Below are 27,715 nucleotides of genomic sequence, written 5' to 3' on the forward strand. Positions count from 1 at the left end.
TCTCTCTCTCTCTCAGGCGCCCCAGCTCCGCAGCCCGGTTGCCGGCGCGAGCGGGCGTGAGAGCAGGAGCTCCGAACCAAGTTCGGAGAGCCGCACTCAACGGGCCAAAGAGCCGCATGCGGCTCTGGAGCCGCAGTTTCGAGACCCCTGTCCTAGAGTCATGGACCTTTTCTTCTGGGCATTCAAAAATGTGTTCCAAAGTGTACTAGGAGAAGCTCAATTCTTGTGCTAGAAAGTTCTTTAAAATTAAGCATAAACCTCCCACTAAGATTTATGGTACTTAATTGTGATTAACTTTGGCTTGAACATGTTTCTGACTTTTTTCAACATTTCTTTTCAGAAATGCTTGCCACACCACTAAAATGTGCTGCCAAAACTGAATATCATGTAAGTTATTCTTAGCAGTTTTCATAGGTTATAAAAATCTTCTGATAATGGCAAATCAGATTTATTATGAAGTTTTTAAAAGTCTCCAGTTCATTACTGTTTTTAAGATCTGTATGAAATGCTGCAATTCCTTTCCTGCTTTAGAATGAGACTTTTTTTGAAGAAGACAGAGAGCTAAGAGGTTTTAACATCAATTTATAAACATTAAATTTTATCCCCATCTCCCCAAAGGCATAATAAGCAAAAGGCTAGTTTAATATGTCTATTATTTAGAACAAATGAAAACTGAATGCTGAAAATAGCCCAAACTTAAAATATACTTTCAAATATCAATATAGTAGAAAAGAGCAAGAGTCCAGTAGCACCTTAAAGACTAACAAAAATATTTTCTGGCAGGGTATGAGCTTTCGTGAGCCACAGCTCACTTCTTCAGATACAGCTAGAATGTGAATCCTTCTGTCTTTAAGTAGAGGAGAGTGAATTCAGACAAGCATTAGTATGTAAATGTTAACAGTATGTAAATGTGAATAGCAGGCGTGATGGGATTAGGTGTGGTATGCAGAAGAGTCTGTGATGTCCAGGGGAGAGATGGGTGTGGAGAAATCAGCATTGGTAATGAGACATGAATGCAAGGTCTTTATTCAGCCCAGGTAAATGCATTGTCTTTAGTTTGAATATCAACTGTAATTCAGCAGTTTCTCTTTCCAATCTCCCTTTGAAATTCCTTTGTAAGAGAACTGCTACTCTTAAATCTGCAACAGAATGTCCTGGAAGGTTGAAATGTTCTCCCACTGGTTTTTGAATATTGTGGTTTCTGATGTCAGACTTATTTAATCTTTGTCTAAGAGACTGACCTGTTTGTCCAATGTAGATTGTGGAAGGGCATTGCTGGCATGTGATGGCATAAATAACATTAGAAGATGAGCAGGAGTATGAACCTGAGATAGTATGGCTGACATTGGTGGGTCCAGAGATGATGTTCCTAGAATCTATATGAGGGCAAAGTTGGCACCTTGATTTGTTGCAGGCCTTGGTGCCAGAGTCCATGTTCCTGTTAAGTAGTTTATCATCATGGGTGAGAAGTTGTTTTAGGTTAGCCGGCTGTCTGTAAGCAAGAAAGGGACCCCCCACCCAGTGCTTCAGCGAGGGAAGTGTCACAATCCAGCATTGGTTGTAGGTCCTTAATAATACATTGGACTGGTTTTAGTTGGGAGCTATAAGTGACAACCAGAGGTGTTCTGTTGTCATTCTCTCTGGGCTTATCTTGTAGTAAGTTGTGCCTGGGTATCATTCTGGCCTTCTCAATCATCATTCTCACCATATCAGCAGAATATTGTAGTTGCAAAAATGTTTGCTGTACGTCTCTCAAGTGTGTATCTCTGTCTGAAGGATTGGAGCAGATGCGACTATAGCGTAGGGCTTGGCTATAGACAATGGATTGTCTGATATGGTTGGGGTGGTGGCTGGACGTATGTAGATACGTTTGCCGATCCGTCGGTTTCCGGTACAATGTGGTGCTTGTGTGTCCCCCGTGGATCCGTACTGTGGTGTCTAGGAAGTTGATTTCTTGTTCGGAGTAATTCATAGTTAGATTGATGGTGGGGTGGAAGTCGTTGAAAGCCTGGTGAAATCTTTCAAGGGCTTCTTTGCCATGAGTCCAGACAAAGAAAATGTCATCAATGAATCTCAAGTAAAGGAGAGGTGCCAGTGGGTATGAGTTCAGAAAACGTTGTTCTACATCTGCCATGAAAATGTTGGCATATTGAGCCATGCGAGTGCCCATGGTAGTGCCATTGATTTGAAGGTATAAGTCCTTACCAAACCGGAAGTAGTTGTGAGTGAGAACAAACCTGCAGAGTTGTGTAGCCAGATCTGCTGTGTTGTTGTCAGGGATGGTGTTTCTAATGGCTTGTAGCCCGTTGTCATGGGGGATGTTGGTGTATAGAGACTCCACATCCATGGTGACTAGAATGCTGTTTTCTGGGAGACGGTTGATGGACTGTAGTTTCCTTAGGAAGTCTGTGGTGTCTCGGACATAGCTGGGGGTATTAATGACATATGGTCTCAGAAGGGAGTCCATATATCCTGATACTCCTACGGTGATGGTTCCAATGCTCGAAACAATGGGGCATCCAGGTTTGCCAGGTTTATGTATCTTAGGCAGGAGATAGAAAGTGCCTGGTCGAGGTTCTTGAGGTGAATCCATATCAATTCATTCCTGTGTGTGTTTTGGTAATTTCTTCATGATTTTGTTGAGTTCTCGCTAGTATTCCTGAGTGGGGTCTGTGGATGGCAGCCTGTAGAAACTGGTGTTTGAGAGCTGTCGTTCAGCTTCTTGTATATATTTAGTCTTGTCCATTATGACAATGGCTCCTCCCTTGTCAGCTTGTTTTATTATAATATTTGGATTGTTTCTCAGGCTGCTTATGGCATTCTTCTCTGTATGGCTGAGATTGGATCTTGAGTGGTGTTTTCTGTTGATTATTTCAGTTTGGGCTTGGCGGCGAAAATATTCAATATACGTGTAGTGTTGCGGCCTTCAGGTGGAGTCCACATGGAGTTCTTCTTTCTATGGTGTTGGGTGGGAGCCAATTGATCATCGTTATATGGTTCAATGGTGGAAATGTGAGGAGGTTGTTCAGGAGTAGATTGTTGAAGCTGTGAGGTCTGTTCCTGTGTATTCTGTTCTGTATTGTGGCAGAAATATTCCCTCAAACGTAGACGGTGAAAAAAGGCTTCCAGGTCACCACAGAGTTGTACTGGCTCTATGGACTTGGTGGGGCAGAAGGATAGGCCTCTTGAAAGGACAGATTCCTCTGCCAAGCTAAGGGTATGTTGGGAAAGGTTGACAATATTGTTGGTGGAATTGTTGTGTCCAGAACTGTCTTGTAAAAGGTTGGAGAGTTTCTTATCTTTCTGTTGCATTCATGGCTCATTACCAATGCATTCATGGCTCATTACCAATGCTGATTTCTCCACACCCATCTCTCCCCTGGACATCACAGACTCTTCTGCATATCACACCCAATCCCATCACACCTGCTATTCACATTTACATACTGTTAACATTTACATACTAATGCTTGTCTGAATTCACTCTCCTCTACTTAAAGACAGATGGATTCACATTCTAGCTGTATCTGAAGAAGTGAGCTGTGGCTCACGAAAGCTCATACCCTGCCAGAAAATATTTTTGTTAGTCTTTAAGGTGCTACTGGACTCTTGCTCTTTTCTACTACTGCAGACAGACTAACACGGCTACCCACTGTGAAATATCAATATAGAACTCAGAGAAGACGTAATGGAGATATATGAAATATTTACTTCAGAAATAATCCAGAACCGGGTAAATAAAATTGTCTTTGAACAGGTAGTATGCCAAGCTTTGTCCAACACAAATCATTGAAAGTAGACCAGAACCTAAAAGGATATACAAGAATAGTCTATATCAGTATTAAGATCATCTAGTAAGGATTTAAACTAAACTTTTGTTGTGTGGGATGAGACATATATTAGATTTTTAGAAGGAGAAGAAGAAGAAGAAGAAGAATTGGTTTTTATACCCCACTTTTCTCTACCATAAGGGATTTCAAAGTGACTTCCAATTGCCTTCCCTTCTCTGCCACCCCCACAACATGTACCTTCTGAGGTAGGTGGCACTGAGAGAGTTCTCCGAGAACTGTGACTAGCCCAAGATCACCCAGCAGGCTTCAGGTGGAGGAGTGGGGAATCAAACGGTTCTCCAGATTAGAGTCCACTGCTCTTAACCAATATACCATGTTGGCTCTACATTTTCTCCTCCTACTTTTTAAATATCCTATCATCTTGCCTGTTACTCTTAGCTGAGTCTTCCCAATACAAGAATTCGATATGCGGAACCAGTACCACCAACTACATTACAGCCTTGTGCAATATTTATTTATTTATTTATTTCATTAAAAACATTTCTGTCCTGCCTTGCCCCCCATTTCAGGGTCTTCAAGTTGGGGACAAATAACAAAAAAGTCCTGAAAAACATTTTGAGCATATTCACACACATCTACATGTAAATGTTTCCCACTTTCCAGGGAATTCTGGGAATTGTAGCTAGTGACTTAAATATGTTTGTGACATGGCAAATTCAGCATTTGGAAATAAGGAAATTTTGTGTAAATCCATCTTCACTCTATTAAAAACAGTCCCCAAATGGGGTCTATAGTACTTGAATTTCCTCCTCAGTAGTTGTTAGTTTGAAAGATATTCCATGTAAAAAGCCACAGATCACTAGGAAGCCAACTTTTCAGCTGCCCACTGCAGCTGTACCTTTAACAAGATCTGGGCATAAAACAAAAACTCTGCCTAACAGCAAGCACTTTAGGGATTACCGGGAGAGGGGAGGTTCTATGGAGTTACATGCGTTTAGCTGCATCAACACATGTAAGAGAAGCTGAATACTAAAGAATTATGCAAACTTGCATATGTTTGGCTAGACAAGCATAGAAAGTCAAGGCCTGTCAGGAAAGAATTTTGAACTGCACCAACTTCTAAGTTTACAGAGAGCATTGTCAACTCCCTGCTTGTGTATACCAAAGAGAAGTTGAAGTTCACAGCAGCTATTAGAGAAAACAGAAAGTCTTCAAGGATAAGAACTATCTATTTGCTGTTATTATACATAATCAGTTTCAACTGAACTTTGAGTATGGGTGTCTTTGATTTCAAGGGAATCAGGATAGGGTTTCCCCCCAGGTTATTCTTGATTATGGCACAATTACTTTCTCCTGTCTAGTCTGCAAGACTGGGCCAATAAAAAGATTTAAATATTTATCAAATGCTTGTCCTGTAGTTCCTTGTGAAATGTTTAGGCTTAAAAGAAGCACAAATCAAACTGAATTAAAGCTGGTCCTGCAAGAATTCACCTGTGCCAAAGCCCTGATAAAATGGAACCTCATCAGAGCAGTGCTAACTAGGGCTGTTGGAAAAATAAATTCGGTATAGTTCGGCTTCGGCAAAATTCGGCCCGTTTTTATTCGGGCCGTGCCGAAGTCCGAACTCCCCCGCTTCGGATCCCCAGAAATTCGGGGGGATCCGCAGTTCGGGGGGAAATTCGCCCCCCCCCGCGCCTTCAGGGAAGCACCCTGAAGGCGTGGGGGGGGCCTTTAAACAAGCCCCTCTGCGCTGTCTGCGCAGGCAGCGCAGAGAGGTTTAAAGACCCCCCTCCCCCCTCCCGGGACTCCCGGGAAGGCAGGCGGGGGGCTGCCAAGCGCCTCTGCGCTCTCTGCGCAGAGAGCGCAGAGGGTTTCCAGACCCCCCCCAGCCCTGCCTGGACTCCCGGCAGGGCTGGCAGGGGGCTGGCAAGACCCTCTGTGCTGTCTGCGCAGGCAGTGCAGAGGGTTTCCAGACCCCCCCAGCCTTGCCGGGTCTCCCAGCAGGACTGGGGGGGCTTTAAATAGATGTGTGCCTCCCGGCCGGGAGGCGCAGATCTCTTTAAAGGGCACCCCGCCCCCCTTCAGGGGGCTTCCCTGGAGAGGCGTGGGGTGCCCTTTAAACAGATTTGTGCCTCCCGACCGGGAGGCACAAATCTGTTTAAAGGGCATCCCACGCGTCTCCAGGGAAGCTCCCTGAAGGTGCGTGGGGTGGGGGAAAGGGCCCGAATCGGCCGAATTTATTCGGGAACACCCAAACTCGGCCAATTCGGCTCCCCGTTCCCCCCCTTTTTGAGTTCGGTTCGTCTGAACCGAAAAACTGCCGAATTGAGGGAAATTCGGCTGTTTTTCGGTTTGGGCCGAACCGAATCAACAGCCCTAGTGCTAACACTCTTATACACATCCCTCTCATTTAAGTGCAAGTGAATTTCATGGGGGATTGTGTTTGGACCCCTCCTCCCGCTAAGGGGTGCCATGAAGACCCAGGGGCCAAAGACTGGCATAAGAGTAAGACACTGCTCCCCACAAAATGGAAGCCGCTCAGAGGGTTTTGGAATCCATCTTGTGTGTCAAGCCTGGGCAGGAAGGCAGTTGGCCCCTGAACTTTCCCCCTGGCCTTAAAGTGTGCCTGAATGGACAATGGGGCTAGCTAATCCCCATTGTGTCACCCTAAGGTGATTCAACCAGCTTTCTGAGCAGACCATTACTTGTCCTATCTGCATGCATCTCAGCAATCAATCAGTATTCAAGAGAGTAGTCCAGGCATTCTTTTGAGTCCTCATGACTCATCAAGCCTTTCCTGTCCTTTTGTTGGAAAAGAAATCAATTCTTTGTCTCTGGCTTTCCTGCCAGCTTACCTCATACCACCTTAGGACCCATTTTGGGTATAAATATTGGTCCTTTGGCCATTCATAGTGTGTGTGTGTTCTGGATCCCTGCACGCACCCCCACTTATGTGTGGGTTCCTTCCTTTGCTCCTGGAAACAGTGGCTGTTTCCCTCTTCGGTGCTGCTTTCCCTAGACTTTTCCTACAAGACTGGTAACTATCACCCATCCCTGAAACCCTATTCAACTTCCTCCCTTTTCTCTTAGTCAGCTCTTGTGTGCTTTGTGTACACATGTTCATTGCTTAAAATATATTTCTTGTTTTACTATTTTTATTCTTTAATAAAACCATATTTTAATTATACAACTGTCTGCTCATTTGAGAGTTTTCACCCAGGACTATCCTGGTATACAGAGGTTATTGATTCCAGTTACCCCCTCTCGCTTTTTGTGTCCAGCTAATTCCCCCAACTAAAGTGGAGACTTCCTACTTAGGATAACAATTGGGCCCATAGATTTGTGTAACAGGCAGAGCAATCCTAAGGGGGGGGGTAGTACAGGGGCACTTGGGGATGGCCCACCCAGGCCGTCTCCTGATCGGTTTGCTGTACCAGGGTGAGCAAATTGATCGAGAAAATCCCCCGAGCCCTGTTTAACTGGCTTATGCAGTTTCACAGGGCTACACCACCATTTTTGCTTAAGGAGCTGTCTAAAGTCAGCCCCACCCCTAGGAATGGCAATGGCGGAAGCCCCAGTATTAGACATATGCTGCCACCAAGGCTGTGGCAGAATCCATGAGTGGTGTTGTCACATGGCTTCCCAACACCACTGTAATTGTCCCTGTGCTGGCATAAATGCCCATTTAGCTGGTGTAAGTGGCACTTAGGCTGGGGCAGAAGTCATGCCAAATCCAAACCCCTTTCAATCCCCCCTTCAGGATTGCACTGTTATAGATCAACAACCATGCTCATGATAATAGGAGATGATATGGTATATTCTAGCACTTGTCTTGTATCACTTGTCTTGCTTTGAGATAAGGAAGTGTTTAATAACACCTGGTACAGCTATTCTATTTTCAAACATAATAATGTAAATATTTATACCATACCTAAAGCAGCCCACCAGTGCAACGCCATAGGGAATTCAGACCTCACTACATAAAGAAAGAGTTAATGTCAGGATTAATGGCAAAATTAAAAAAAAATCTAATATTATAGTACTATATTAAACAAAGCATTCAAAATGAAGAGTAGATGGTCTTTTGCCTCTAGAAGGTGGTCAGTATTTATAATGCAGTTGAACAGTAAATCTCAAAATGCATGAAGTTCTGCCTGAGCAGCAAAGCACAGTGAAACAACACCACACCCACTGACTACGTCTTCAGCTACTTTCCAGTGCTACAAATGGACACTGGGCAGCAGGTTCTGCTACCCTTATGAGTCTCTGATTGATCAATTATTCCATAAGAACCTATTGGCCAAGCCTGTCAATCTTTCCTTAGTTTAATATGCCTCACCCTCTTTCAATAATTTTGCATTGGGTGGTCATGGGCTTTGTCGCAGAAAAGAAGCTGTGCTTTTAAGAAGAATGGGGGGGGGCACTAACTTAAGTGTACGGAGGAACGTGGCTGAGGTCCAGAAAGACAAGGCGGCAAGAAGACTAAGATTGATTAAGGAGGGAGCTGACAGCTTGTAATTCAGCAAGGCTTTACTTTTACTGCAAAGGAGGCAAGCAGCAAAAAGATGAGTTTGGTGGGGCACTGCCCCTTTTGCCCTAATGGACCAGCTTTGTGCACCCAAGGCAAGTGCCTCAATTGGCTTTCCCTTGTTACACCTCATGGTCCACCCCACCTTTTGGTTGGTGGATGTGGGACATTGAGGGGATGGGGCCAGGAGGCTTCCCTTTGGTCTATGCTGGCCCTTTAAAAGAGGATGGGCAGGGGCAGCTCAGCCTCTTTGTCAACAACCCAGCCCATCCTTCCTTGGATGTAATATTTTACCCAGAATTGTAATTGGCCAAGGACAATTGGCTTTCACCTTCATCATAGCAAAGAAAACCATTCCTAGTTTTGTAGAGTATACTGTTAAATGCTTTATCATCCCAACTGGCTGGGTGGCATTTAGGCATTGGGCTAGGGAACATATTACAGGTTTATTCAGGGGAGGACTCCATGCTTCATCCAAAAGGAGGACGGTCCCTTTAGGGTGTGAGGGGCTTGGTAGACACCTAGGGCAGTGATGGCGAACCTTTTAGAGACCGAGTGCCCAAACTGCAACCAAAAACCCACTTATTTATCGCCGAGTGCCAATGCGGCAATTTAACCTGAATGCCACCCCCAGAGGGGGCCCAGAGGGAGAGGCTAGGGTTGCCAAGTTCCTCTTCACCATGAGTGGGAGGTTTTGGGGTGGCGCCTGAGGAGGGCGGGGTTTGGGGAAGGACTTCAGTGCCATAGAGTCCAATTGCCAAAGTGGCAATTTTTTCCAGGGGAACTAATCTCTATTGGTTGGAGATCACCTGTAATAGCAGATCTCCAGCTAGTACCTGGAGATTGGCAACTAGTTCCTTAGTGTTTTCTCTCTACATATCAAGACAAATGGAAAGGTGTTTGGAGGATAGCTTGTGGGCACTTCAAAGGTGGAATAGGACTGCACTCCCCTCCGCCCGCACAGACCCAGAGGGTGCCGGAGAAGCCGCTGGAGGGAAAGAAGGAAGGAAGGAAGGAAGGAAGGAAGGAAGGAAGGAAGGAAGGAAGGAAGGAAGGAAGGAAGGAAGGAAGGGAAGGGAGGGGGAAAGGGAAGGAAGGGAGGGAGAGAGAGAAAGAAAGAAAAAGAGAGAGAAAGGGAGAAAGAAATGGAGCAAGGGAGAGAAAGAAAAGGACAGAGGGAGACAGAAAAAGAAAGAGGCCATTTATGCATGGGAGGTTTTGCCTTGGATTTGCCACTCGGTGGGCCGCGGTGGCAGGCTTGTGAGAGGCGAGCAGGGTGGGGCAGAGGGCGCCTCCTTCGCACCCACCGACCAGCCATGCCCCTCCGCCCACACAGGCCCAGAGGGCGCCGGAGAAGCCGCCGGCCATGCCGAGTGTGAGCGCCCGGCTTCTGTTCCCCGCTCTCCCACCCGCCTGGCCGGCCGCGCACGCTCCAGCGGCGGCAATGGCGGCAGCTTCTGTGGGAGAGTCCGGGGGCCACCGCCAATGATGTCGGAGGTTCCCCACCCCTGGGCTACAGCCTCCCCCATCTGGGGCGGGGCAGAGCCGGAAAGGCCAGCGGCTTGGAGGAACCGTGCGTGCCGGCAGAAAGGGCTACGCGTGCCGGAAGTGGCACCCGTGCCATAGGTTCGCCAACACGGACCTAGGGGGTAGGCATGCCAACCACACTCCCAAGAAGTTGGTGACAAGCATTAACAGCAGTGTTAATCACTTCTGGGCTTATTATTGATTCTATTTCATAGAATCATAAAATCATAGAGTCGGAAGGGACCACCAGGATAATCTAGTCCAACCCCCTGCACAATGCAGGAAATTCACAACTACCTCCCCCACACACCCCCAGTGACCCCTACTCGGTGCCCAGAAGATGGCCAAGGTGGCCTCCCTCTCATGATCTGCCTAAGGTCATAAAATCAGCATTGCTGATAGATGGCAATCTAGCAAATAATTTGTGCACATGTAGAAACTGTATGGACAATGTACTGAATGAGTACAGGATGAGGGTGGAGCTTGCTAACAGCAAAAAAAACTGAATTGGGATTTATTTTCTGCCCCTTTTCTTATTTTAGGGCAAACCTGTTAGGTATAGTTCAGTGAACACTGACATAACCATACATAACATCCACCTTCACCTATGGGGTGGGAGTTACCAGCTCCAGATTGGAAAATACTTGGAGTTTTAGGGATGGAGCCTGGGGAGGGGAGGGGTCTTGGTGCGGTACAAGGCCATTGAGTCCATCCTCCAAAACCACCGTTTTCTCCAGGGAAACTGATATCTGTAGTCTGAAGATCTCCAGGCCCCACCAGGAGGTTGGCAATCTTAGTGCAAGGGGGCATTTAGCTTCCTCCCATATATAATTTTCCCATTAGAATTGCCCCCCATCCTATTTTTACATGTGGTGGCAGGAGTACAGGATACATGTACATTTTCAATAGTGGGAGGCAGAAATAGCAGTGACTTCTGACCCTCCACAAAGTCATAAGAGGAATTCCTTGGGCAGTTTGGGGATTTGTTTCTATTTTGTTTGCTCATCTTCAAGAATATTGTGGTTGCACATGCCTATAATTCTTCTATTTTAATTTGCCTTCACTGGGATTCAAACAAGATGTAAACACTGACAATTTATCCCCTTTTTTAATTGACTGTACTTGACCAGTCCCAAACATGCTGTGATTGACTTGAGGAAGGTTTTTAAAAAAATCTTTACGCTCTGCCTTTCTCCCCAATGGGGATCTAAAGTGGCTTACATTGTTCTTCTCTCGGGAGTAAACATAAAAAAACGGAAATTATGTGGTTCAATGGAACGAAAAAGGAAAAAGAGGAAGTCAGGAAATATATAGGAATGGAAACAGGCGTTAAAAAAATTAAATACTTGGGCGTACAGTTACCAAAGAATATAGAAAGAATGGTAAATATTAATTATAAGGAGATATGGAAAAAGATGAGTAAGAAGATGGAGGAATGGAAGAATAAAAACTTGAGTATACTAAATAAAATTAGGGCAGCCAAAATGTTTATAATATCAAAAATGATGTACTTGTTTCAGACTCTCCCGGTGGAACTAGATTCACGGCAAGTGGGTGCGTGGGATGAAGCTATTAGGAAATGGGTATATGGAGGAAAGAAGGCAAGAGTAATGAAGAAAATTATTTATGCGCCTCAGGAGGAATTGGGATGGGGTCTCCAAGGTCACGAAGTCAGCTACCATAGTAGAGTGGGCATTTGAAACTGGGTCTCCCAGATCCTAGTCCAACCAGTACACCAGACTGGCTCTCAATGTCAATTTACAATGTTAGTTTTTACAATCCTGTGTTCTAAGATAAATATTGTCCATACTAGATACAACACTTTGGGGGCTGTTAATATTTTCTCATATTTTCAAATTGACCCTGAGAATGGAAAATATCAGCTAGCAGAAATACAGGTGCTGTAGCCAGCATTGGGCGGCGGCGGGTGGGTGGGGGTGGTATTAGCAGCTGCTCCAGACCAAAACTGCAAATGAAGCTCTTTTTCAGGAAAACAAGGAAACGGAAATTAGAAGTGAGGACACTGAAATTTATCAAACAGAATAAGCACCAAGTCTGCCCCTTGGTTTGGAATGTGAGTTAAAAACACTTCTGTTTTAACATTTAAACGACAACTTACACATTAGGAGGCATATAATAGTTTGCTTTATTCATTTCAGTCAGTTTCTGAGGGAGTATAAAGCCTACGTTAAACAGAATGTATTATTCTCATGACAAATACCTTTCTTCCACTTTAGTGGCTCAAATGCAGTTTCAACCTCATGATCGAAAACCTCACCTTCTGAGGTTTAAAGGGGGAAAGGTTTACACATTATGATTGCACGTGGAAATACTAATTCCTCACAAACTTCACTGATCATTTGTGATAGAATTTAATATGTACCAACTATAACACTGAGCCATGTATATATTAACAGGATCTGGCCCAGTGGTAGGCATTTCAAACCATTTGTTCTTTAGGGTAGCGCCTGATCTGAAAGCTTTGAGAATCAGACTGAATAAATATTTATTAATACAGCACAAGCCAGACAACAATATATATAAACCCTTATACAATACAAAATTAAAAGACGCCTAGGATACTTATAAAAATTCTACTGTATTATAACAATATAAAATTCCATGCAAGGCGAGAGGTTAAAAGATTAGTGTTCATTTAAGTTTCCCACTCTTAAGTGGCTAGTCTTACAAATAAATGCACAAAATCTAGCGACCTGCTTTATGGCCAGTGCATCCCCCTCCCAAAGTAAGTACTTGGTTTTTCCCTCTTCGGAGGTAGCAGTAGTTTTTTTGAGTAAGGGAGCTATGAACTTTAGTCTGGCTTCCTCATTAAAGGGACACTTAAGGAAAGCATGTTCAACTATTTCTATTTCTCCCGACTTGCAGGGGCAGAGTCTCTCTGATCTTGGTACCTTCTTACATCTACCTTCTAGAATTGCTGAAGGTAGGGCTGAGCATCTTGCCAACGTAAAGGCCCTCCTATATTTATTCACCTCTAACAGGGATAAATACTCAGCTGGTGCTAGAACAAATCTGGTCCTATTGGGTGCCATAAATGCTGGTGAGTTCGAGAGGTCTGTGTGACGTTCAGTGTCAAATAGCCTTTGCTTGGTTTCCTGCTTTGCCCGCTCCCTGCTCAGTTCCAACAAACTTGTAGGGGCAAAGCCTAAACTACTGATTCTCCCTAAAGTCGACTGCCACCACCTAGATTTAAAGTTGTCACTGTGGAGAAGCGGAAGGAGCAAGAATCAGACTGTAAACTCTCTAAATGGGTGAACAGACTCTCTGTTCGGAAAAGTGAATACCAAAGCCACATAGTCCTAGGAGGATTGCTGCAATACAATCTAGAGGGCCCTCCAGCCTTTTCATTACCCACGGTGGAGGGAAGATACAGCATATGACTTCTTCCATGTTGCCACTCTCCAAATCCATCTCCCATCTTTTTATCTGACCAGCTGGAGTCAGCAGGACACTTGCTTGGTTGCACAAGAACCATAGGCCAGAGCACTTGGGTATGGCAAGAGCTGGTTTCCTCACCCATCACAGTTAGTAAGATTTTCTTGTTAACTTGGCATAAGTAGTCCCCTAGGCTGACCGACTTACTGTCTGTCTTCCTATCTCTTTATTGGCTAGCACAATGAAATCTGCTATGAAAATGATGACACACAGCTTGCAGCCTGTGACCCTACGACAGCTGAGCTAGAAGAACCAACACCAACACAGGATGTTGGATTGTCTTGCCTTGTTTGTGTGTCTTTGTATACCACACACACACACACACACACACACACACACACACACACACACACACAAAGTTTAAGCTGCTTTGAGTCCCCATTGTGGGAGAAAAGCAGGTTAGAAATGCTTAAATAAAATAAGATTAAACATAAGGTCTTTTTCCTGGCATGGAAATGGCCAAGAAAATAAAGTGATGGGAAAAGTTTACCTTTTCAATTCCTGCATGGCTGTATTCAAAGTGAAAGAACAAAGCCAGTTAAAAAGCTGGCCACCTAAGTAGGGAAGCCTAAATAGCCCCAATAAAGCCAAAGATTTCTTTTAAAAAAACTGGTTGCCACCTATAGCAACAGATCTTCTTTTGCTAGAAATTTATTTACTGAAGTGTGTACGTACCAGCTGTCGTGATGGCGATATGAATGACTGTAACAGTGACAGCATAATCCCATACCCATTCTTCCACAACCAGAACAAAAAGCAGTCCAGACATGAAGTAGGTTATCTCTAGTGACACCACAAGAACTGAAATAAAGAAGATACGTTACGGCACTAGAAAGGTTGTTTTATCTGAATGTTGTCAGCCTGATGGCTGCTAAATTTTTGTGATAGACTGGTGTTAGTAGACCTGGACCATTAAAAAGTTGGCAATTGTATTTTATTCTTAAAACTCTAGGGTCAGTGTGTAAAATGGGTTTTGATAAGCAAGGACACATAGTTGCTAGGGAAATTCTTACTTCTTCCATCTCAGTTTGTATGTATGCTCTCATAGGGAGGGTAGGCAGAATCCTGAGCCTTATTCCATGTTACAGTGAATGCACGTAAATCCTACATTTGTACATCTCTTCTTTGCAAGAAAGAGCCAATATGTGTTCAGTGTAGAAATGAAACTGGGGACCAGTGCCTGGATAAGTGTGTAGTTTAAATTACAAGTTCAGCTGTATATGCATTGAATATAACGTAAGAATTACTGAACATATAAAGAAAAATCATCCTACATGGATTGTGCACATATTTGCTGGAACTTATGAAATGTGCTATGATATTAGGGGGAATAAATTCTCCTGTTCTTTCTACTTATGTTGATTTTGAAGTTGGAATTCATAAGGATCTATTTTTACAGGGATTCTGGATGACCTTTAGTGATCCTTTTAGAACCTGCAGTCAAGGCTGCTATTTCATTCTCCTCCCCCCTCCTCCCCCCATCAAGAGCCAGGGTCCTCAACGTGGCACCCATAGATAACATGGTGACTGCTGACACCTTTCCTGGAGTCTGCCGCCAAGTGTTTCCAGAAAGTGGTAAGGGGGCTTAGGTGGGCCCTTCTGCCCAGCAGGGCTTCTGATCCGACCATGCAGATTTTCAAACATTGCTTCAGCAACAGCTGTCACTACAGCACACTAATCTTCACTGCATTACTGTGTGTGGATGCGAGAAAATGTTTTTAAACAATATGATCATTTAACAAAGCATCCTATTAAATGGAGTTTCTGCCTGAAATGTTGAAGAGTTATGCATAACCTCACTCCCTGCATTTTGTGGTTGGCTCTACCTCCTGTAGTAGCCATTTTGTAGTTGAGCCCACCACATTGTTTCACAAATCCAAAGGTGCCTACAGGCTCAAAAAGGTTGGGGACTCCTGAAGTCCATTTTTATTTCAGACCAAATGTTTTGGTGATGTTCCTGACCCAGGAAGAAGGTATACTATGGAATGGGGAAAAAAACCCTATGCCATCTTGAGTAGTGTGGAAGAAGCAGTTATCAAATATACCATTGCACAGCTTATAACTCCTATGAACAACTGAATATTTTCTATATGGATTCTTGTGAATGGGTTATCCCACAGTCTTCTATAATACCACAGTATCGAAAAGCTCCATTAACAAGTCTCCAAGTATGCATTTTTACAAACATAGCAGACTTTCACAGTTTTCACTGTAATTTCTTTCCCACAAAAGTATTTACTGTAGCCCACTGCCTGCCTTGATCAAAATCCTATCACACACTGCATTAAAGTAGGTTATGAGTACTTACTGTTGCTTAGACAGCAGTAACCTCATGAAGGAAATTAACTTAAAAGTTTACACACTTAAATATTGCCTTGAGCAGCTGGTTCTCTGTCTAGACCACAAGGCAATTCAACTTAACCTCCAAGGACCTGATCCCTCATTAGCTAAAGTCAGTAGTTCAGACTGACTATAACAAACAAAAAACAAGTTTACAGCGATTAAGTCATACTCCATATCTTTTCACATCAATCTTTGCAACTTCTGTCATAACTGCCTTCTATGAGCAATAAGACTAATGAAAAGGAAAGTAATATTACTTTAATTTTCCAAGATATTGATGCAGAATTGAATGACTAATTCATTCCTCAGACTCTTGCTAGTGTGGTTATTAATCATAGTGATAATTAATCTATTCTGTCCCACTGATAAGATTGTACACACTGACTTTATTTATCAGTAAGCCCTTGATATAAGGGAAAGGAAAGGTTAAAGGGCAGTCTACTAAATTTTAGTAGTAATTTTCCTTGCCTCCTTCTATATTCTGGATTTGGCAGAGTCACAAGGCAAATCTGGTACTCAAAAAATCTTAGATCCAGTGCCAACATTGCTGTAACTGCCTCACATGAATGGTCCACCTTGATAAACCACATAGTTCTGGAAAATCAACCTCGTGCAGGAATGGTTGCATACATGGGGCATGAAACCTGAAGAGCAATTAACATGCAGAGGCCTGAGAATGTGCATCAAATGAATGGCGAAAGGTAATAAAGCAGTACAGTTTTGAGTGCTGCACAGATATAAGTTCCAGTAGAACCTAATAAGAACCCAGGACCACAGCTGATTGGGCACTAATTAATTTCCCTCCTAAACTCTTTTTTGAAACCCATAAACAGATTAGGAGGAGAGTTGACCTGTGGAAATGTTGGAAACTCTTTATAAACATGTATCTATATACTGTGATCTGACAGGACAGGGGTAGTTCTGAATATTTGGGGAGGGGCCATGGCTCAGTGATACAGCATCTGCTTGCCATGCAGAAAGTCCCAGGTTCAATCCCCGGCATCTCCAATTAAAGGAACTAGGCAAGTAGGTGATGTGAAAGACAATGCTGAGACCCTGGAGAGCTGCCACCCGTCTGAGTAGACAATACTGACTTTGATGGACCAAGGGTCTGATTCAGTATAAGGCAGCTTCATCTGTTCATGAATGGCACGTTCTTGCACTGCTGAGGGATCTAGTTTCCACATTCAGGTGCAGGCAAAATTAAAAAGGTGGTTCCATATAGCACTTAATATAATACGATTCACATTAAAACGTTCCCAGGAATCCTCCTACTATATATCTTTTCTGAAGAAATTTCCTTTCAATAAACATTCTTCTTCTTCCTTTAATTTTATTTTGTTCTTTTGTTTTCAGGGTTACTTCTTGGTCTGTCTGGCCTGATCTATTGTGATACTCATGAACCAATAGTTAATTACAGTTCTTGTTCTGCTGGAAACTGGGGGTAGGAGGTAGGGGAGTGGAAATTTGTAGCCAGCCAAAGTCACTCTTCTTTCTTTCTTTCTTTCTTTCTTTCTTTCTTTCTTTCTTTCTTTCTTTCTTTCTTTCTTTCTTTCTTTCTTTCTTTCTTTCTTTCTTTCTTTCTTTCTTTCTCAAGTTACTAATTATGTACTCTGGAATATTTGTTAAAACTGTGTGAGCAATAATGGAAATTCTAGATAGAGCAGCTAGTGTGGAACCATCACAGGAAAGAAGGCTTGGATACCAAAGCATAATGTAAACCAGCATTATGTTATCTTCACTGGTTCTCAGTTATGTTTCTCGATCCAGTCCAAAGTGCTGGTGATGACTTTTAACACTCTAAATGGCTTAAGACTAGCATGCTTGTGACCTGAGATTCGGTGGTTGCATGTGACTCTGTGTGACTACCTTGACAAAGGTAAGGTTGGCAGACAAATAGTACAGGCCTCTTTTAGCCGTACACAGCCAGGCTTTGTAACTCCTTTCCCCAAGAAGCTAGTGTACTCCCCTCATTTCTGGCTGCTGATGTGCTGTAAGGACCATTGTATGCTGGGAAGCCTCTGGAGTTCAGTAAAGGCCTTAATATATATTGAATGTGTGTGTGTGTGTATTAATATATATTTAAACTAACTGATTTAACTAGCTGAAGGAGAAGGGCAGTATGTCTGCATGTCTATGTATAAGTGTGAGAAGTAGCAAAATGGAAGAAGAGACAAAAAAAGTAAAGAACTTTTTCAGAATAAGAAATGCAGTGGTATGGAAGAAACTAAGAAAAAGGGGACATCTGTATAGGAAGCTACTGAAAGTCAGTATAACAGGGGTAGGCAACCACTGGCACAACTACCAACAGTGGCATACCAGACTATTTTGCTTAGCGCCCTGCCCAAGGAACCAAGGCACTCGGCAGCACTGCTGGGACCAGTGGTGCAGAAGAACACAACAATCATGGCTTACACCTGGCATAATTTCTCATACCTGCACAACAATCACCAGAGTTCAAAGCAAATCCATGAGATGCTACCCAAGCAGCTTGGACTTGACTTGCTCCAAAAGGGTCTAACTAGGTAGAATTCGTACCCCCTGGGTGACCCTGGCCACCGGCGGCTGATGGGGGTTGCCAGATCCCGGTTGGGAAACTCCTGGAGATTTGGGGGTGGAGCCTGGGGAGGACAGGGACCTCACTGGGATACAAAGCCAGAGAGTCCACCCTCCAAAGCATTCATTTTCTCCAGGGGAACTGATTTCAGTAGTCTGTAGAGGAGGTGTAATTCCTGGGGATCCCCAGGTCCCACCTGGAGGCTGGCATCCCTATCCTTACCTGGTTGCTGAAATACCAACAGCTTCACAGATAGATGTAACATTTTGAGGGACACTTAAGGCAAAAAGAGGTTACCTACCCCCACAGAATAAATAAACTGAAACATCCTGATGTTGCAAATTATCCTTCCAGGGCATAAACAACATTCTGAAATTGTAATACTTTATTTTAAAATGGTTTATCCATTCAAATGCTTGAAACAGTTAACAATCCTGAAGTTTTAAGTATAGAAAAAGAAAACTTACCTAAATAATGTGGGTCAATCCATGAAGGGTTTGTCTTAAAATCAAAGGGTGCCAGTCTGTCCAACATTTGCAGCCTGTGAAGGTTTTCCAATTAGGATTCAAAAAGTGATTTATAGGGGTATCCAAGAAGTGGGTACTCACTGCATTATCATATATATATGATAATGCAGTGTGTGTGTGTGTGTGTGTGTGTGTGTGTGTGTGTATATGCAAATGTTGAGTCTCCGAATGCCTTTGTTTGCTAAAATTATACAGCTAAACATCCTATGTACCACAACAGATATTTTAAATGATGTACAGTTTTTATCATTTAATAATAAGAGCCCTGTGGCACAGAGTGGTAAGCTGCAGTACTACAGTCCAAGCTCTGCTCACGACCTGAGTTCGATCCCAACAGGAGTCAGTTTCAGGTAGCCGGCGCAAGGTTGACTCAGCCTTCCATCCTTCCGAGGTTGGTAAAATGAGGACCCAGCTTGCTGGGGGTACAGGGAAAGTGACTGGGAAAGGCACTGGAAAACCACCCCGTAAACAAAGTCTGCCTAGTAAACGTCAGGATGTGACATCACACCATGGGTCAGGAATAACCTGGTACTTGCACAGGGGACCTTTACCTTTTTACAGTTTTAATACAATTATTCAAGAATTCAGTCAAGTGCACATGTCAACAACATGTATCAGGCCTGAAGAGGTGTAGTCAAGAGAAATATTGTTCATCTCAACATGCCTTTATATAATAGTATTTTGTTTTGTATTTAGTTTTTAAAAGTGGGTGAGGCCATATTCGGAAGCAGTGCAAAGTTACCAGCATTGTGGCACATTTGTATTCATTCATTCATTCATTCATTCATTCATTCATCATAATTTTTTTCAAGATTTCTTACCTGAATGCTGTGAAACAAATGCACAGGACCCCATAATACAAGGAGTAGAATATGATCACACATATTATCAGATTGAGCAAAATAACCTACAAAGGAAATAGGAAATTAAACTTACTCTGGAAGCCATGTTTTGCATCCCAATGACCAAAACAAGATTTGGGCATGACATCTTTTTTTTTTAAGTTTCATGTTAGTTTTCCACTGTGAGTAATACAGAATGTTATTGAAGTGTTTTACAACAAAGGAGCATCTAGAGAGAATACTGGCATATTTAAAGAAATGGGGATGGGCAGGCATCACAAAGGCACTCACACATTAAGCATTATGAATAGAAGGTTTACTAGGAGTAAAGCACCAAGTTTTCCATGTATGCTTGCTGCTGATGACTATACTAACCATCAGAAAATAAGCTTCTCATTGCTGTAATTATACATAATACCATTTTAATGAAACTTTGATACTAGCCCATCTGTATAGGGCTTCAGCACATTGTTTCTCTGTCAAGAGCATGAATACTTTTTAGTCCATAACAAGCAAAGCTTATTAACTGATCAAATTTTTTTTGTAACTTCTTGTTTTTCATTTACTAATATTCTCCAGTTTCCTTATTATGTGTCAATTTTAAAATATCATTGAAATTAAAACATGATGAAAGGTTCATCTATTTTAAATTGTTTTAAAATAATGAAGTAGTAATTACAAGCTATTAGTGATAATGAGAACACTTCACATTCATTTAACTGGAATAAATACAAATCTGGGGCACAAAAGTTACTTCTTATTAACTGGCATAATTTGACCATTGAGAGCACCACTGCAGTGCTAGACTGTAATGAAGAAGTTTGAACACATAGGATTGAGTCTTAAAATTTCCATGTGTGCAAGGGGGGGAGCCATTTTCATTGATTCCCCTCCCCTTCTATAATAGACTTACAATCCTCACCAACCTGTTACTGGAGGTCCTCTGTCCCCCAGGAGCAGCGGGGGGGGGGCATTTTGGGCTGAAGGGAGAGGTAGGGAAGCTGCACTTTGCAGACTGAAACTGTCCCATCCATGCAAATGTTAACCTGGATCCAAACCTTATTCACTGCATTTCCTGGGAACAGGAAAATCTATTGTTTATTTTGACTTCGGTAACATAACAGAATGATTATTCAAGCGGGATTACTGATTTTAGACAGATGATGCTGAATCGAAATGCACGCAGTACATACATGCTAATGATTGTACCCAATCTACCAATGGGTAATAAAGCTACCATACACAATTAGTCCATTGCTCCATTTAGCTCAGTACTGTCTGCTCTTCAAGCAAAAATGATCTCAGGCATTAAAAAAAATATCTTTCACAAGATTTACAGCCCATTCCTGAGGTTAGGGGCTGAATGTGGTTAGGAGGCATGCAGGGCCTTATGCAGGGTCTACAGAGGTTGGCGTAACTGCAGTTAGGCTGGCGGTGGCAGGCGGTGGAGGGGGAAGGCACAAGGGTCGTGCCAGTGCCCGAGAGGTACAGAAGTAGCTACCGGTGGCTGAGGGGGCGTTCCCGGGGGGCGTTTCTCAGGCTAGAGGGCTCCTAAACCCTTTCGGCCGAGGAACGCCCACTTTTGGCAGCGAAAAGTTACACCAGGTATTTACCTGGCGCAGCCCACAGAGCCCCATGCACTCTCTCTGTCCGGTCGACGCTGCTCCTCCTGAATGCCTCGACCATCTCTCCCTGGCAGCTGTGGAATCCAACTAAGAGGCTGACCAATGGGGCATGCCAGGAAGTCGCTGCCCCCATGGGGGCAAAGCCTGGAAGGAGGGAAATTCCCTCATCAGTGGCACTTCAAGGCTGGGCCTCATTTGATAGCATGGGCCGGCATGCTGCCAGTCAGCTCTGCAGGGTGAGGACTTTACGATTTCCCCCTCCAACTCCTGACTGTTGGGGGACTCTACCTGGCCCACCCCTGGAAACCAGGGATGGGGCAGCTCGGGCTCAAGTCTCCCTGGCAGACTTTGTGTGGGGGGAGCGAGCTCTCACTGCTGGCGGGAGCCAACCGTCTCCACTGAAACAGTGGACACACAGACTTGCCCTTGCAGTAGCGAGAGTCACTAGCAAGTCCCTCTGGGAGTCCGCCTCTGATCGCTCTTTGTGTTTTTTCCAGATGCTGGGGCCTGGCTGGCCACAGACATTTGCCCTGACCGTCCCTCCAGCCGTCTCCTCGAGATTCCACTGCGCTCCTCCCCCGCCACCTCGGAGTGCTGTGCCACCATTTGCTCAGTTGGCGCTGTGGCCTCGGTCAGGCCTCCACGGGCTCCCTGGCCAGCCTGACACTGAGCCTGTTGGGGTCAGAGGCAATGCTGGGGCCAGCACCATCGCCATGCTGCAGCCGCCCGCCCCGGCTGGCCCAAATGCTGGCCAGGTGTATGCCCCCCTGTAAGCTCTAGTCCTGCGGCAAACCCATAAACAGACTCCAGCAGACGGCAAGTCCACGAAAGCAGTTTTATTGATTAAGCATGACAGGTTACAGAAGTCATGCTCAAGATGTTACTAGTGAAAGGCTAAGGGAAAGCATTTGGCATATATACAAAGCAATAAAAGATAACCAGTAACCCTGGCAACCCCCCTCCCAGTGGCAGGAAGGAGAACTTGGCAATTCCCACACTGAAGGAATCCATGAAGTCGAAACACGGGGCACGGAGTGGTGATCTAATGTGGCCTTGGAGAGAACTGCAAAACAACACCTGGGAGCGCAACCATGAACTGTCTTCATGGCCTGCTCCTGACACCCCCAGCCTATTTTCTCATTGCAGATACCACCTATTGGCGGATCAGCCCTCCTTCGGACCCCCCCTTCCCAGGTGCCAGGTGTCTTGGGGAGGAAGCCACAAAACCACTGGCGAGTGGTGCAACCCCCAACTGAAGCCCAGCTGTCAGTGGCCAGTAGTCCTGAGTGCCTGTGTGTGATGGCCCCACCTGACAGCGGCAGACCCAACCAACAGAGGGTCACCCCCCAAGGTGCTACTCTCCCAGTATGGATGGGAACCGACACTCTGGCGGCGAGGAGGCATGAGGCACCTTGCAGCTCCCTCTGCACTGTGCTGCAGTAGCAGCTCCCGCCTGCCTGCCCAGCCAGCACACCCACCTTTTACTCACAGAAACACCAAGCCTGGAATGCTGTGGTTGCCTAGCAACAGCCACTGAGTGAATCCATTGCTTTACAAATGCTCTTTTTATCATTTTTGGGTTTTTAACCCCCCTTTATGTATTTTTTTAGATTTCACATTTTTTCTTAAAACCCGGTCCCCTTTTCAGGTTTGTAGAAAGATCTGTCTTGCCCTTTCACAGCTCCAGTCACTGTATTTAAGTATTCAAAGATTTGCCCAACTTCACTATTAGAAAATAAAATGATGATGATTGTTTTAGTTATAATGAGTCAGACTAGCTGTGCCGTATAATATTTTCTGACTTTATGATTGTATCCTCACAGTAATATTGTGGGAGAGATCACAGTTATTATCATTTGACAGTAGGACAATGACACTGAGAGATACACATTCAGATTTGACATTGGGATAGGTGGTGACAATACGCATACAATTACCGGTCACTCTGTGCTTAATTGCTTTTTTGAAACAGGATAGTGTTTGACACCTAGCTGAAACAGCTTTGGGAATCAGATGATTGCTTCTTTAAACTTACGTGTATTTTTAAATAGCTTTTGATTAATTTTCTCCAAATAACTAGATTTTCTATACTGTTATGCCAACAAATATGTATACGAGAAACACAAAGCTGCTTTCTATTGAGCAGACCATTTGTCTGACTAGCAGTGGTTCTCCAGGGTCTCAGGGAGAGGTCATTCACATCACCTACTACCTGATCCTTTTAACTGGAGATTCTAATGGTTGATTTCATGACCTTCTGCATTCAAAGCTGGTGCCTAGCCACTGAGCCACAGTCCCTCCCCTTGAGATAAAATGAAAGGTGAGCCAGACTTGGACCTTACGGACCTTTCTTTGAGTCCCTGGTCAATCATAAATATGTGAGAGAATCAGTGAGTCCATACAAATGATCATTTACCAAGCGATAAGTTACAATGTTCATGTTACCATGTACCATGTTCATGCAACCACCTAGAACACTATATACAGTTCTAGTTGTCATAGCCATAGAGACGTACTTATTTTCAGAGAACACTTTTTTAAAAAGTGAAAAATGTATAAAAGATTAAAAGAGCAAACTCCTTTTGACCCAATCCCAAAAGACTACTGCAACTAGGTGCCAAATGTGCTCTGGTCCAAAGCCAAGAAAGCACTTAAGCACACACATCCATTCTGCTCCCAGATCTAAATATGTTTCAGGAATCTGAAGCCTTTCAAAAAATGTTGTTTCCTCTAAAAGCCAAAATAAAAACATACTGTTATTTGTAGGGCACAATTCTTAAACTACTTATGCTGGAGCTGCTACTCTAAAATAATCAACACTGCTTCTAGATTGTGGACATTTATTATACATTTATAAAAATCTCTGGGCAGAATAAAGCAGTAGCTAATGACAGTTCAAGAGCTTAGGTGTAAGCTGAAACACCTGCAAGATTTACACCTTTGTAACTATGTTACGTATGTAGAACATCCTCTTTATGGTCAAGGTTGCTCTAGCATTTGTTATCATTAATTAAGATGATCTCCTACTGGCACTACTCATTTGAATATTTCAAAAGCCAAGTAACAAAAAACTAAACTTAACAACTGACTGGGGTAATGGCAATTGCTCTTCCAAATACTTGCCACATGCCAAGTGCATTAAATGCCATGCAGTGACCTGGAGTGCAACACCAACTTGATTTTCTTTACCTTGGTCTCAGCAATTTCAATCTTCAGAGCCATGTACACATGATGAGTAAAAGAGCACTGATGCAGTTACATTCCTTACATCAATATCAGCTGGAAGAAGCGGTTGTTTTTCACTCACCAGGCACTGCGGTATCTCCAGTGTGAGATGGAGCAGAGCAGCATTATTGGATTAAAGTGAACTGGGGCAGAAGCCATCTGTGAGCCAATTCTAAGCTGCTGAAGAGCAAGCAGACAATCCTTAGCAGCTCATTAAATGTTCAAACTACTTTTCAACATGGCCAGGGAAAACTTACCTTGCTCACTTTGGTATCATGTGGTTTGATGTATCAGCACTTTCCATTTTTGTTTATTCAAATACTTATACCCCAACTTTTTGTGCCTCAAGATAATGTATAATTCCATTCCTAAAAACATATGAAATGCAAAACAAACAAATAATCAAGTCCCTTCCCACAAAATGCCTGCAGGCTACTCCATTCCAAGCCCTAATGTGTGGGCAAGTAAACTTTTTTTTGGTCCAAGTGCTCCCCTCCCCACATCTATCAGTGAATATACTGATGTTCCAGTAAACAAAATGGGTGGAAAAGAGGAGCCTCAGTTGTATACACACTTGGAGCAAGCGAAACTCCACCAACGCAGCCAGCATCTGAAGGATTTGCCTTGGACCTGACGGGTGGCTGTGCAGATCTCTGAGTCAAAGACGTGCATAAGCCATGCCTGTAGCATTCGTCTACTCTGATGGCCCCAGCAGTCGTGCTAATGCCTTGTTTGCTTGGGCAGAGATCTAGCCTTGGGTGCCAAGCAAAATGGTCTGGTGTGCCTCTGTCTGCTCATGAGGTGTGGGTTACCTACCCCATGTTCTAGTGAATAAAATGGCCTCCTAAAACCCTCTAGGAATGGTGCCCCCACTCACCTCCTCAGGCAGTCTTTGTTCCATAGGAGCTGCTATAAAAAAGGCTATGGCAGATGCCTGGCAGGCTACCCAAAGTACAATCCGTAGGTATTTCCTTCTATAAAACTGTACACTTTCATCATGGTTGAAAGAAGCTACTCAACCAGCCCAATTCCAAAGGTTTTGCATATCATAAAATATATTTACTGATTTACTGATTTTACTTACTATAAATGTATACATGAAACTATGCTATGCTGAGACAGTTCATTGGTCTCTCCTACTAGCATCAAGTTGACTAGATATTGCTCTACAAAGTCCCAACAGAGCTCTTTCTAAGACCCAGTACATGAGCTCCTTTTTAAATGGGAGAAGGCAGACAATGGATGTGAGATCTTCTGTAACGTACCATCTGGTCATACTCTTGAATTACAACTCCTCCCTGAGGCCATAGTTGGAAGGATACACCACCATTTTTCTTTCATTGTTATTTCTGGAAACAAATTATTTTATTAAATGAGACATAAATCAAATTTAGGCCAAATTAAGGAAAACACTGTCCTGAGACTTGTATACATTTCTCTCTCTCTCGAAATCATAATATATCACAACTGTTGTTATTATTTGAAAAATGCTAGCCATTTGCCTGCAATAATATAGATACACTAAAATAAAAAGAAAATCCTGCTCCAAGATGTTTCAAGAATACATTTGCTTTTTTTTTTTTTTTTTTTGGAGCAGATTTGGATTTGAATTTTAAGAAAACATTTGGGGACAGAAGGGCAAGTTAATCTAATTTATTATTTCAGAATAGATGTTCATTCATTTGATGTTTGCCAATAAAACTGATTTTGCTAGAATAAATTATTTCTCCCCTCTTTAGAAACAGAAGTTTCTCTGTTGGATTTAGCAGATGTCCAGTGATTTTTTTTATTTTCCTGAAGACCTTCCCAGAGGATCAGTTGTTAGCACAATGCATAGAAAAATGTTATTTATTCCAGTTCAGTGCCTAAAACTACCAAGTAAACTCTGCTGGATGCTGCCATTGGTTTTTAATACCCAGCATCCAAGGATGCTCACAGTACATACGGTGCTATGAACACTGTACATTCAGTGCTATGAACTGAAGTTGCAGACCATCAGTGTCAAACTGGTCTATACAACCTTTTTGTCCTTTCCAACCTGAAATAAGAACATAAAAAGACACTGGCTGGATCAAGCAAAGGCCCATCTAGTCCAACATTCTGTTCACACAGTGGCCAGCAAGCTACATGTTGGAAGCCCACAAATAGGAAGGCTGCCACAACATCATCCTACCTGTGCTTCCCAGCAACTGATTTAAAGAGGAATACTACCTCTGGTACTTGTGGGAGTAGATATCCGTCATGATTCGTAGCCATTGATAGCCTGGTTCTCTATTAATTTGTCCACTCCCCTTTTAAAGCCTTCCAAGTTGGTAGCCATGAACTCATCCTGTGGCACCGAGTTCCACAAATTAATTATACACTGTGTGAAGAAATACTTCCTTTTGTCTGCCCTGACAGTTCTGCTCAGTTCTGTAACCAAAGAGATGTTCACGAATTTATGCAAAAATCTGTGTGCTGGGATGTGGAGGATTTCCATCCAGGTTGAACCATGCTTGTGGAGATGACATTCAGTTTTCACACAGGAGATAATATATATGGAGGCTGGGAAAATGTCATTATTATGGAAACTAGCATATAAAGCAGATTTGGAAAAGAATTTGATTACATATCTAAGCTCAGCTCACAAATTACAGTGTATGCTAGTACAATCTGTGTACAGCGTACACATTATTTTTTATAGATGCATTTAGTAATTGTATCTGGAGTGGAGACCAGCCAGGAAAGAGGGTGAGAAGGAAGACACAGAACACCAGAGTGGGGGAATAAGGCCACAACTTTATGGATTACAGACTCCTTAGGTCTTGGCACAGCATGGGTGGAAGACAGCAGGTGTTGATGCCAGCCCAAGTGCTGGCAGTGAATCTCCCAACCCGCCTATTGGTGCTAACCAGAGAAATGCGAACAATAAAGATTTGCAGGGAGTGGCATGTATGTGAGGAAGCATAAACTCGCAGGTAAGTACAGAAACGAAAACCTCAGGGCACATAAACCATGGATTCTGATGTCTGCACACTAATGCGCAGAGTATGGGAAACGAGCAGGAAGAACTCAAAGCCCTAATACAGGAAGGGGACAGGCTGGAGAATTGGGCTAAAACTAATAAAATGCACTTCAACAAAGATAAGTGTAAAGTTCTGCATTTAGGTAGGAAAAATCAAATGCATAATTATAGGATGGGGGAGACTTGTCTTAGCAGTAGTGTGTGCGAAAAGGATCTTGGGGTCTTAGTAGACAAAACACTGAACATGAGTCAGCAGTGTGATGCGGTAGCTAAAAAGGCAAATGCAATCT

General features: G+C 43.4%; 1 protein-coding gene across 1 annotated transcript; it reads right to left on the reverse strand.

The window, feature by feature from the left end:
- Positions 1 to 3,712: 3,712 nt before the first annotated feature.
- On the reverse strand, positions 3,713 to 24,499 carry TMEM244 (transmembrane protein 244). Its single transcript, XM_056856906.1, has 6 exons — positions 24,386 to 24,499; positions 19,551 to 19,636; positions 18,670 to 18,743; positions 13,978 to 14,103; positions 7,723 to 7,767; positions 3,713 to 3,807 (listed from the first exon to the last, which is right to left on the reverse strand). Exons 1-6 carry the CDS (start codon positions 24,416 to 24,418, stop codon positions 3,713 to 3,715), a joined length of 459 nt encoding a protein of 152 aa, XP_056712884.1. The 5' UTR covers positions 24,419 to 24,499.
- Positions 24,500 to 27,715: the final 3,216 nt, after the last annotated feature.

The sequence above is a fragment of the Euleptes europaea genome, chromosome 10 (assembly GCF_029931775.1).
Source record: "Euleptes europaea isolate rEulEur1 chromosome 10, rEulEur1.hap1, whole genome shotgun sequence".
Taxonomy (NCBI): domain Eukaryota; kingdom Metazoa; phylum Chordata; class Lepidosauria; order Squamata; family Sphaerodactylidae; genus Euleptes; species Euleptes europaea.